Raw genomic sequence first — 12,777 nt, 5'->3', positions numbered from 1 at the left:
ATTTACATGAATTTTGAAATTAAAACATAGTTTTATTTTTCACTTTATATAAATTATTCAATTGTTATTGCGGTATTGCCGAATTCAAAAGTAACATGATCCAATACCGCCCCACCACATGACAAGCGCCATAATGCGCGCAAATCAAATACAGTATAGTATTTTCTTACACAATAAGAAATTACTGCTCTGTAAACATTACTTTAAGAATATTATAAGTAAAATATTTAAATAAAAATGTTTACTTGTATAATAGATATATTTTTTAAGGCACATTTTCAATGTATTAAAATTTTAGAAGCTAAATCTTATATTTATATTACGTTTAAACTTTTTAAGACTAGAGACAATAATTTAATCTTTTCATTTGGTTAAAGAACCATTTTTTTTTTTTGCAATAACGTAGTGAAAGAGTAAAATTAAGAGGAGGAAAGATAAATTTAAAGAACAAAAACTTAACTAATTATTAACAGGAAAAAATTGGCTCATATGTGTTTTAAATGTTATTAAAAACCAAAAAATCTCACATCTAGTTATATTGTATATTGTACTGTTATAGATCTTAAAAAATAATCTTGCTATTAAGTGTTTTAAATTATTAATAAAAGATATCATAATAAGAAAATTCTTATAAAAATATAAAATAAATGTTAATTTCAAAATTTTTATATATTTAATACAATACAAAAGTAAAAGTTATTTTTAACTCTTTTAATTAATATTTTAAGACCGTGTTAAGCTAAAATGTTAAAAGAAAAATTGGAAATTAGGGAAAAGCAACGTCAGTCACTCCTTGACTCGAAGTGGTAGAATGTATCTTCTCCGATTCACACGCACAGTGACACCATCCTTTATATGCTACTCATCCTTCTCCCTTTCCACATTTTCCAATACGTTCTTGAAAGTTTTAAATATAAACCAAAAACAAAAAGGAAAGGATTTTTTTTAAGATAGAAGAAAAAGAAAAAGAAAAAGCGCACTCTCTCTCTCTTCCCCCGTGTTTCCCTCTCTTCTTTCTCTCTCTTCCATTTCCATGGTGCAACGGCCAGAACACACAGCGTCTCCGGAGAAAAGATCAGAGAAGATTTCGAGGTTCCACATTCGGACCGAGCACAGCTTGGCCGATCCGGAGCTCCACCGCGCCGCCGATAAGGATGATCCCGAGGCTCTCCTCGAAGCCGTCGCCATGGCTGGACTCGTCGGAGTCCTTCGCCAGCTCGGCGACCTTGCTCAGTTCAGTTCGCACTCTCTCTCTCACTCACTCACTCTGCCTCTCTCTCTCTCTCTCACTTCACCGTCGATGCTGCTGTTTTGGTGGTTTTGCAGTTTCCGTGATTATGCTTAGTCGAAATGAGTGTTGAGTTTGAAAAACTTTAAGAATGACAAAATAGTTTTTAATGCAGTGTTTGAAAACTTTTTGTGTTGTTGTGTTGTTTGTTATATTTTTAGCTGCTATACTGAATGGAGTGAGCTTTTGATTCAGGTAGAATTTGTTGTGGATATCGGAGTTGTTTGGTTGAGTTCGGAGTTTGCAGGAAATACGGCTTTCTAAATTTGGTGGTTGGATTAGGTGCCTGAATTAAGCTGTACTCTGTTACGAGTACTATTTTTTTAGTTTTTGTAGTACCTAGAACTCAATTTTGAAAAACCAATTTACGAGGATCACTCGTTAAATCTTAATATCTTAATGTAGTTTCTTTTAATAGTATTATTAATTCTTCTCTCGATGGTCAGATTTTTTTTTTCTTTTTTAAGTTGATCTGTTAAAAGGAATTTTGAACCAAAACAAATATAAAAAGATGAAAGTGGGCAATTAGTGATAGATTGGTCTAAATTCTGGGGTTTACGAGATAGTTCATTTTTCTTTGTATGGACTATGGACACGAATATTTTATTGGTTGGTCTGAACCCTCAATTCCACTGAGTGATGCGTACACGACAGTTCTTGAACTAGCTGATTCCTATATTTTTTGTTTGTATAGGCGGGGTCATTTAACTTAAACATCAGTTTACATTTGATGAAATTTGTTTAAAATGTTTTTCCGTATTCATTGGATTATTTGATTTTCAAAATCAACTATGCCTTGTTATTACTGAGCTGCATTATATTGCATATACTGTTATTTTTCATTTATTGCACGAAATAGGTATTAAGTTTAAGGGCCAATCTTAGGATGTGCTATCCACAAACACTTTATTATTCACCTGAGCTATGCATTGGGTGGTCTTAGTTCCGTGATTTTTTGTTGTTTGTTTGTTTGATTGGATAGTCTCGTAATTTTCATCCAAATGCTTCTGTAAAGTCATTTTTATGTATCTTGCAACAGTTGCAATAATTTTGACATTTTGTTCCCTGGTATTAATAATTAGATAGATAGTTTAGTTTTGATGCTGAGCATCAACATTTAATCCTTTTTGGATTATGGTCTTTAGTTTTTGTAGTTAACAAGTGGTGCTGGTTATCTGCATTTAACTATTTGATTTTTGTTAGGTTTGCTGCCGAGATCTTCCATGACTTGCATGAAGAAGTAATGGCCACTGCCGCGAGAGGCCACAGTCTTATTTCTCGTGTTCAGCAACTTGAAGCTGAAGTTCCTGCACTCGAGAAAGCTTTTTTGTCACAAACTCATCATCATTCATTCTTTACAAATGGAGGTTGTTCACTCATTTGAGTCTTATTTTTTATGATTTGCATTTGTGAGAATGTATCTGTAAGAATATAAAATTCTTTTGGCAAATTTAACATGCTTCTTGCATTGCAGGGATTGAATGGCATCCTAATCTCCAATCTGAACAGAATCTTGTTACTCGCGGAGACTTACCTCGATTTATAATGGATTCGTATGAAGAATGTCGTGCTCCCCCAAGGCTGTTCCTTCTAGACAAGTATGGTGACCAGATTCATAGGAAAAAAAAATTCAACACTAGTAACAGCTTGTTGCTATGTAACAGAATTTTTACTATAATTTATTTTATTTGGGTTTTTTTCCTCTAAAAGGTTTGATGTGGCTGGGGCTGGGGCATGTCTGAAGCGGTATACTGATCCATCATTCTTTAAAGTGGAGTCCTCTGTAACAACAGTAGAAGTTCACAGGGAAAAAAGGATTCGTAAGGTCAAGGTACTTTAGTGGCAATTTTACTGATTACATTGTTTTTTTATTGGTTTTTTTCTTTTTGGCATAAATGACACTTACAATAGAAAAATGAATATATAAATTTTCTTTTTTCCAGCAGAAGAAAGTATCACAATCAAGGAATGGTACAAAACCTGAAGTTGTCTCATCCCATGCCAAGTGAGCTCCGATCATTTATCTGTGTTGAATTATTTTATCCTTCTGGTTCCTATAATGCAAGTAGGTTTTTAAATGGTTTATTTATGACTCAGTTCATTCCAAATTTTCAAATATTGCAGACTGCACCAGTTATTCCTTGAGGAGCGCATTGAGAATGCTTGCAATGATCCTGCACGTCTTGTGAAGTTGAAGAAAAAACAGTTGAATGGATCGGCAGTAGATTCAAAGACTGGGAAAAGTTACATGGAGAAGATTTTTGAGAATTCCTCACCAGATCATAAAATGGTTTGTGAAGCCTCAATCACTCCACACCCACTGAAATCAATGTTTGATGCTGATGACAATGGGATTACAGTACTTGAAATCAGTAGTCTTAGCTCTGTGAAAAGGTCACCAGGATATGAAAGCAAAAGATCATCACCACTCAATGAGCAGGAATTAGAACTGAAACCATACTCTGAAGTGAGGAATGGAGATTTTGTGCAAGTGCATGAAGATGTCTTAGGAGGCGTGACACATAAGACGCCTTTAAATCATCCCAAGGTACCTGATGAGAGACGATTGGTAGTTGATGAACAAAAGAACAGAGAATGCATCTTGGATGGTTACCATTCTGATGACGTGACTAGCGAGGTTGACGATTACATGGATGCCTTAGCTTCCATCGAAGAACTGGAAACAGAAATTGAGTGTAGACCAAAGAAAAGCTTATTCCATATTCAAAAGACAAGTGATTCAAATGGCAAAGAAGAACATCAACTGCAAGCTCAATTTTCAGATTCTCAATCATTTGGGGACTCCTTGACATCTGAAGAAATTGATTCAGTTGATCAAGATCGAAATGATGAATGTACCGAAGTGCAAGCTCAGCTGTCAGATTCTCAATCAACACGAAGCTCCAATGCATCAGATGATAGCAGATCATCCAGAAGAGTCAGAATTGCTGAACGCACCCAACTGAAAACTCCGTTTTCAGATTCTCAATCTATTGGAAACTCCTCCATATCAGAGATTGAATATATGCCATCCAACCAGCTTGACCAAAATGTTAAGTTGCAAAATACTCATTGTGGTGGGTTTGTCATGCATGACAAAGGACATGTTTATGGAGAAGATATCTCTGGTTTTGGACCAGCTGCTTCTGTTTCATGTCTAATGGATTCAGGACATTCATTGTTATCTTTAGATCCTGGACCCCTCTCCTCAATGTGCCTCCCTATAAGGACTCAATCTGGTGAAACACAATCTGGCCCTGTTGAAACTCATCAAAGCTTAGAAGATGATGAAGACAGGAAGTCACTTGTTGAATCTGTGATGAAAGATGATGCTTGCTCTATTGTTTCTTCCAATAACAAATCTCTGGATAGCTTGGATGTTTGTGATCCATGTGTTAGTTCCAATGCTTTAGAAGATTTTAATGATTTGAACTTGGCACAGGAAGATGAATATGGTAATCATTCTACAATAACAGTATTGCAGGAAGAATCTGCTAATAAATACTCTTCTGCAATTTCGAATTGCGGTGATATGGGTTTTCAAGGAGAGAATCCAATTTTCCCATCCATGAAAACAGACTTGAATTTGGGTACCAAGTTGGCACTTGGTGGCCGAGACTTTAATTCTGAGAATGGTGTAAATGAAATCCAACACATCTCAGAGGATTTGTCTCCTGCTTTGGAGACTCCACAAATAAGTAACATTACAGAGGAACTATCGGATTTTACTCTAAATCAACCGGATGAGCCACATTCCGCAGAATCTGAAGTTTTCTGTTCTGAGCAGCAATCAACTTTTGAAGACATACAAAGGATGCTGCTTGCTGATGAAAAAGGTGGATCCAAAGTTGAAGATGATGTTCATATTAAATATCTGTCTTCTCTTGATAACAATAAGCAGGACAATCTTGTCTTTGTAAATGACATGTCCACTGAAAAGGTTCATTCAGATCAGGCTTTTTCTGCTCTTCATTTGGTTGATAGTGCTGAAAATGGTGCAAGTACTTTTAATTCTCTGTCCTCGGGTTTTGTTTCTTCCCCATCAAGGAATGCTTCAGATTTGAGTTCTTTTAGTTCCCATCGGAATGAAATAAAATACAATGAGGCCGATTTGACAAAAGTTTATGTAGGATTGAATTCAGAGAAGAGGGTAAATAAATTGGAATCGTCTTCAGACATCATATCTTCTCCAGCTAAAAGGCTTACAGATTTGGAAGAATCTACATTTGCAGATTCTCATGAGAAAGAGATGAAAGTCAACGAGGTAGTTCCTCACAAATATTTGACAGCCTTAGTGGCACCAAGGGTGGTGGATCAACTTGAAATTGGTTCTGCTGACATACAGTCAAATCCGAACAGATCTGTACCCTGTGATCCATGTCATTCTGAAATATGTAACAATATCCAAGAGGAGAGAATTCAAAATCTTTCTGCTGTCAGTGAAATGAAAGTGGTGGACTCAAGTTCAGAGCTAGAGTCTGAGAGGTCAGAATCTGTATGTCTTTCTCAGAATGATGTACAGAACAACAAAGAGAGTTTCTCATCACCTTCCTTTAACCAGCTGAAGCCAGAAACACATTCAGAGCTGATTGTGGAATCACCGGTTAATCAACGGGATGCAGAAGTTCAGCTCAGAAATGATGGATACCATTCCCTTGAGAAATTTCAATTTCATCACCAATCTTCAAGTCAGTTGGAACAACTAAGAATCCATCCAGAGGAACAGTCATCATTTGATTTCTCGTCTAAGTCATTTTTGCAGGAGACCAGTCCCACCAAGCATGTCATGCATTCATTGCATCCCATGATTCCGGAGTTAACCAATAATCATGAGGAGGTACCTCCTATGCCCCCTTTACCACCAATGCAGTGGAGAACGAGCAAGGTTCAACATTCTTCCCTAGTTTCACAGAGGGAAGAAATAGAAGCAACTCATGCATCATTGCAACCAATACAGCCAGTTAAACCTGATGATAAGTCTCAGTTTGGTTTATCAACCTCTGATAGAGACACTATACTGTATCAAAATCCATTTTTGCCTGTCATGGCTGTGGAAAGCAGTAAACTCCAGCGTTCTCCTGGGTTTTTAGCTGGTTTACCAGAGCATTCAGTTGCTATTCCCTTGCAATTTCCTATCATGATAAATAAATCAAATAGTCAATATAGTTACCTGGTTATGGATAAAAGCCAACATCAGAACTCATTTTTAACACTACCTGTGGTATCTACGAGCAGGCCTCCACATGGATATGTCATTGCTTCAGAGGGAGAAACGGTACAGAGTGCAAGTCCATGAGGTCAAGGATGAATCTGGAGAATCGCATTTGATGCCACCTACTGAACTTGCTGCTTCTGGAAATGATCTCACCTCAGCAAGAGAACATATCACCCCAAGACAATTAACAGAAGAGACTAGTAGCTTAGAAGTTAAAACATTTGAGCAGTCTTCGATTTACTCAGAAAGGAAACAGGGAGATCCCTCTATCTCACCAATGGCACCACCAGGCATAGAAGTTGGGCAGCCCAATGACAGTCTGTTGCCTTCAAAGGGGGGAACGGCATCGCCATTGGATAAATCTTCCCGAACACCAGAGTTTGATAATAAAATGCCAAATGGAAAGCCGAAGAATAAGATTGTTCGTCCTGAGAGTCCTATAATTGATATTGCTGCTGCTCTTGACAGAAGCAAGGTAATGACAGTTTATAGGTTCTAATAGATGTGCATTTATGTGATATTTATTCTTGTATAATCTGCTGCCTTTGATTGCTGCAGCTGAGAAAAGTTTCCGAACGGATTATTCCTCCAAAACCACCCAAGTTAGATGAAAGAGATTCATTGTTAGAGCAGATAAGATCAAAGGTTAGCCATACCAACTTCTATCTTTCTTCTGCATGATGTTTGTACCATTATGTATTACAAATTCTGCTTATCTTTAAAATGCAATTTTTTTTTTCAGTCCTTCAACTTGAGACCTGCTGCAGCTACACGACCCATCATGCAGGGTCCAAAAACAAATTTGAGGGTTGCTGCCATCTTGGAGAAAGCAAATTCAATTCGCCAGGTCTCTCTCTCTCTCTCTCTTTCACGCACGTACGCGCGCAGACACACATATCATATGCACATATATATCGCAACAGCATGTGTGCTGAAATTGAACAAATAATTCTCCGTTTTCTGATTAAATTCTTTTCTTAATTGAAATAGGCATTGGCTGGAAGTGATGAAGATGATGATACAGATAGTTGGAGTGATTCTTGAGCGGGAAACACAATACATATAATTCTTTATCTTACTCCATGTTCATAGTTCACTCGGGACAACTTAAGTCCCTTCCAGAGTTCGCTTAATCACACACATATAGGTGCATGAACTTAGGAACAAGCATGCAGTGCGTTTAGTATCACTTCAAAACTCATCCATTTTTTCGGTGGTGAATACCGATTCAGTCAAAGGCTCAGCCCGTTATCGCTGACCAATCTTAGACAAATCATCCACATCTCCTTCTTTTTTTTAGAAAAAAAAAAAGTACGTGTATATTTGTGTTGATGTGTTGTGCTTCATGATTACCCAATTTTGTAATATAGTGGTTTCTCGTAATTGCATCATGAACATGTATCATCATGTAGCTAATATGCTTGTGTCCAATACCATAGTATATTTTTACACGCGAGTAAAATTGCTTTGAATGTATACTTGATTACTTGTAGTCGGTCCCATCGTTGCCTTTGTCTATTGATATATTTTTTACTTCTCCCTTGCAATTATATAGAAACAAGATAACTTACAACTAAATAGAGGAATTTTATCTATTAAAAAAGTGCTTAAGCCAGTTCAAACAAATCAATAAAAATCTAGTTGAGTTCGCTTAAAAAATATAAAAAGAAAAAGAAAATTTCCAAATTGATTGAGAAGTCATGAGCAAAATGCCAGTTTCTTCATGCAACAGCAGACAAAATTAAAGAGTTGTGAAAGTAAGCTGACAAATGATAATCATAAGGTGGAATCTTGAACATTGCATTTTCTCTGGAGTTTTTTCAGTCAAGGGCAGGTCCAATTTTACCGTTCACACACTAAAATAGTTTTTGTGTAACATTTTAGAATTCACCACCTCATCTATAGCTCTTAAACCACAAATAAAATGCTCGACTCTGGCATCAAAATATGCAGCCATTTAATCAAGATATTGATTCATATATCTTAGTAGGACAAGAAGAAAATTGAAGAAAAGCATCTACGTAAATTTCCCCAAACAAGATCATATAAAAAAGACATTTATTTTCTCCCTACACCCAGGGAGAGGAAAAAAGAAAGTTTAGTGTTTTTTTAAGAACTTTTCAAAAAATTTTAACTAAAGATCTCAACAAAGTTAACTTGATGCTCAGTGTGCTATAAATCCCAAAAGCCAATACACCTTGCACCACCTCACACCAAATAGTATAAAACTAACTTAGAACCTTGTCATACAAACGTATGAGTTATAACTAGTTTTTATGATATATAATTTAAAAATGGTTCTGTGAAAAGGCCTTAAATACAAGGATCAATAGCAATGCGGAAGCAGCAGATTCTGACATATAATTGTTCTTTAACATTTAAGCTTTCATTATCTCATCCCTAGCTATCAAACTACCAAATGAAAAAGAAAATGGAAGGAGCTAGTAAGTTAAGTAGTCTTTTTTGTAATGATACTTGGATAGAAGCCAAGGAGAAACAGGGAAAGAAACAGCGACACAAAACTGTTATTAGTGTCCACAAAATAGCTAACAATGCGAAATTTGGAAGAAAATCATACTTCCAAAGCAAAATAAAATTGAAGTTTATTCAATCTTCTTCATGCTCAACTTGTGAACCCTACAATTTATTTACAACTCTAAATTGTTCGCTTGTATGTTCGTTTTTCACTAATATGCTTGCTCAAGATTCTATTCCTTTATTGTAAAGTTTAGTGTTTTTTAAAGAACTTTAACTTCAAAAAATTTCTACTACAGATCTCTGTTGGGAATAAGTAGTATGACCACAATCCAATCAATCACGTGTCAAATAATTTGTTATTATTATTATATTAAAATGTTAATATAATAACGCCCTTGATTAAATTTAGAAATTTATCATTGTGATAGTGATCACAATATTGAGAGATAAATCTTTTATAATTTAATCTAAATTATTCTTGATCATAGGATTATTAAAAAAGACATTAATAATCCGGAAAGATCAATATATATATAATGGTCTTCATTGGATGAAGATTAATAGATCTCATTTATTAAATTATATATATAGATGGTGCATATAGGGATATGACCATTGAACTGACTCACTTTGAGAATTTCTAATGGTTACAATTACCGCATATTTGTCAATAGGATATTCTCAAGATGAATATAGTAATAGAGTTTTCTTTGACCTGCGACTGTCATAGTAATTAACAATGTATTTATTATACTTTGATTCCGGACACCTAATACCCCAGGGTGCTAGTTGAATGGACATTGGGTATGATTTAAATACTTGTAGAATTAATGATTAGTCAATAAGGAATCCGTCAACTCTCAGTAAAGAGTTTGAGCTCTATGATTATAATGACTGAGATGAATGAAACCTTGGCCAAGGAAATTGAATGAATGAAGAAATGAGTTTCTTAAGTCATTCACAGTTCATTATAATAATGGTAACATGTTAGAATTTGACAATTAAACCATACTCTAAGGGTTAACCAAGAGCTGGAAAGATGGAAGGAATCATACTTTGTTCTTTTGAGATTCTTAGTAAAAATATATTACTTCATACTATCGGGTCGTTGAGGAGCGTTGCTAGACGCCAACCTTGATTAGTAAATTTAGTATGACTAATTTACTACCCGCTTAGTATTGAACCTATGGGGTCACACACTAAGGAGTGTTCTAATCTTTGCTGTAGAATTATTTAATTATTATTTTGATTTGATCAAATAAATAATTATATTAATTCAAATGGAATATTATTATATTCTTTGCTAGCACCAAGAATATAATAATAATATGATAATTGAGAATATTAAATGAGATTTGAGAATAATTAGTTATTCTATTTCTGAATTTGAATTATAAATTTGGATGAGATCCAAATCGATTATGTTTTAAATTGTTATGATATGATTCATAAAATTTGAATGATTCAAGATTTAGAATTTCAAGATATGATTTAAATTTGAATTGAGAATCAAATTTAAAATCAGTAACAAATCTCATACTATATATATGTACATCAAGAGTACAGGAAAGTCACACGAGAATAAAACACAAGGGTTTTATTCCTTTACCTCTACGCACATAAATATATGTGAGCCTAATTCTTGGAGAAGAATTTTATGGTGTGTAAAGAGTTGTAAGAGATTTCTCAATTTAGATCAGATGTTCATTGGTCAAGGAGTTGACAACAAAGATTGGTCTTGGTGTGGATACGCATAGCGTCTTCGTACCATCGAAGGAGAAAGTGATTTTTACTAGCGTACACAGGTATTTAGATCTGATCTATATATTATTATTGGAATAAAGTTTAAGCACAAAATAGATCTTTATGATTACTTTTATTTTCTTCCACTGCGTGTTATGAACACATGGTAATCCTTCAATCTCAACAAAGTTAACTTGATGCTCAGTCTGCTATCAATTCAGAAGGCCAATGCACCAAACTTACACCAAATAGTATAAAACTAACTTACAATGCAAAATTTGGAAAGAAAATCATAATTCAAAGCAAAATAAAATTGAAGTTTCTTCAAACTTCTTCATGCTCAATTTGTGAACCCTACACTTTATTTATAACTCTTAACCGGTTCACCTATACGCTCGCTCCTGATACTCTTTCTTTCATCAAGTTGTTCGAAACATTATTGGCGAGTTTAATGGTCTGCAAAGAAGATCAGTGGGTAAAGGCCACAGCTTTAGACATGAAAACATAGCTAAACCTTAATCCTCACCATAAGACTGGACTGTAAGAAGCAAGAAAGTGATTAATGATTTTCTAAGCATTGATAAATTCTAATTTCATACAATCAATAGTCAAATCTCATGTCTGAATGCAACTTTATAAATGATGCATCTTGCTTGGTACTTTTTAATTAATCACAAAGCAATAGAAAGAAATAGGTATAACATGGTACAAAGCATAGGAGAATAATTTACATACCAGTTTTCTTCTTTTTATCCTTATCCTTAATGTCACCGGGCAATGGCAAGAGACTATCTTCATGTACACAGTAACTTTCATAGTAATAATGATAATGAGAAAGAGAAAAAGGAGAATAATTTAGAACCCTTTCACTGACAACATATTTGCCAAACCTTAAATTGGAATACCCCAATTTAAGATTTAGCGCAATAATGTCACTTCCAATGGATACACATAGAGGCCAATAAGAAGGAATCTCATATATTAAAATCTAAGATGACCGCACTTTATATTCTTTCATAACCCATATCTCAGTTATATGGTTGTGATACGAATACATGGCAAGGCGCCCTCCTAATATGGTGAGATCGATGGGAGAACACCCTACGAGTTGTTTTGGCATAGATATCTTTGAGAAACTCTTTTCCTTCAAATCAAAGATAAGAATACCATCATCAATGTAATCTTTACTAGAGTAACACAACCAATGAATAGCGCCATGTAAGAATAACCCATAAAATTGCTGCTTCCACGTGCCCATGGATTTGGGGAGCGCTGCATCGAGATTAATCCATGAATTAGTTCTCAATGAAAAGCAATCTAAGTGGTGTTGGTTGTAGTTATAAGGCCAAGATAGAACTATTAAATAGTCATCACGTGATGCATTGAAACCAAATCCATATCAAATTGCATCATCGGGCAAGATGTTAATACGAGAAACGATATGAGAGTAAGATATTATTTTGCTGGATCCAGTTAGTGGGTTCCATATAACAAGAAAATGTGGTTGTTCGTTTAAAAGAAGAAAGCCTCTGCAGGATCCCATGAGACGAGAACGAGAATCTGGCTTCTTCCTGGAAGGGAGAGATACCTCTGAGTGTCGTTGGTGCTGCTGCAACATCAAATAGCGTGTCGAACTCAACAAAGCAAGCACTTTTAGTAGTGTCTTTTACCAAGAAGAAGTACGAATGGGAAGATGCGGCAGAGTAGAGGTTGTAATGCGATTCTACAAAGTCTCGATCGGAAATGAGAGAGTGCCAAAGTTTTGAAACGAATCTGAGGTGAAACAAGTCTTTGGCAGGTACCCTTAGAAAGATTCGGTGAATGAGCTCCGGAGGGAGGATGTCATTCATGCCCATCTGCTTCCCTTCCATGCTCGTTCTCTTTTTCTTTTTTGTGGTTAGGGTTGTGACTTGTGACAATTCATATGCCCATGCTGAGTTATATATTTCGGTAATCAATCCTCTAACTCTAAAAATAAGATTTGATCTCGTCTTATATTTTTTAAGTAGAATTAAAAAATAATTGATATTAAATGATACAAATAAGATTTCTT

At 35.2% G+C, this 12,777-nt stretch overlaps 2 protein-coding genes across 2 annotated transcripts; one reads left to right on the top strand and one right to left on the bottom strand.

Moving 5' to 3' along the window:
- Positions 1–1,033: 1,033 nt before the first annotated feature.
- LOC107485092 (protein SCAR2-like) lies at positions 1,034–7,995 on the top strand. Its single transcript, XM_016105617.3, is given in 10 exon segments — positions 1,034–1,233; positions 2,492–2,655; positions 2,763–2,886; positions 2,999–3,119; positions 3,232–3,293; positions 3,413–6,581; positions 6,583–6,978; positions 7,062–7,148; positions 7,246–7,350; positions 7,494–7,995. Coding segments are annotated over 10 exon segments (4,482 nt in total). The 3' UTR covers positions 7,548–7,995.
- Positions 7,996–11,239: 3,244 nt separating this feature from the next.
- On the bottom strand, positions 11,240–12,595 carry LOC107485093 (putative F-box protein At5g44220). Its single transcript, XM_016105618.2, has 4 exons — positions 12,313–12,595; positions 11,723–11,996; positions 11,460–11,614; positions 11,240–11,262 (listed from the first exon to the last, which is right to left on the bottom strand). Exons 1-4 carry the CDS (start codon positions 12,593–12,595, stop codon positions 11,240–11,242), a joined length of 735 nt encoding a protein of 244 aa, XP_015961104.2.
- Between the last annotated feature and the right edge of the window lie 182 nt (positions 12,596–12,777).

Source organism: Arachis duranensis, chromosome 4 (assembly GCF_000817695.3).
Source record: "Arachis duranensis cultivar V14167 chromosome 4, aradu.V14167.gnm2.J7QH, whole genome shotgun sequence".
Lineage (NCBI taxonomy): Eukaryota > Viridiplantae > Streptophyta > Magnoliopsida > Fabales > Fabaceae > Arachis > Arachis duranensis.
The sequence above is the reverse complement of the archived record's forward strand: the minus strand, read 5'-3'. Positions and strand labels throughout refer to the sequence as shown.

What these genes read in the sequence shown, in the direction of transcription:
- LOC107485093 (XM_016105618.2), bottom strand. Translation starts at nt 12,595, where the DNA reads ATGGAAGGGAAGCAGATGGGCATGAATGACATCCTCCCTCCGGAGCTC. An exon ending in AGCACCAACGACACTCAGAG is followed by an intron (nt 11,997 to 12,312) that starts GTATCTCTCCCT and finishes ATCTCGATGCAG; the next exon opens with CGCTCCCCAAATCCATGGGC. An exon ending in ATGAAAGAATATAAAGTGCG is followed by an intron (nt 11,615 to 11,722) that starts GTCATCTTAGAT and finishes TTCCAATTTAAG; the next exon opens with GTTTGGCAAATATGTTGTCA.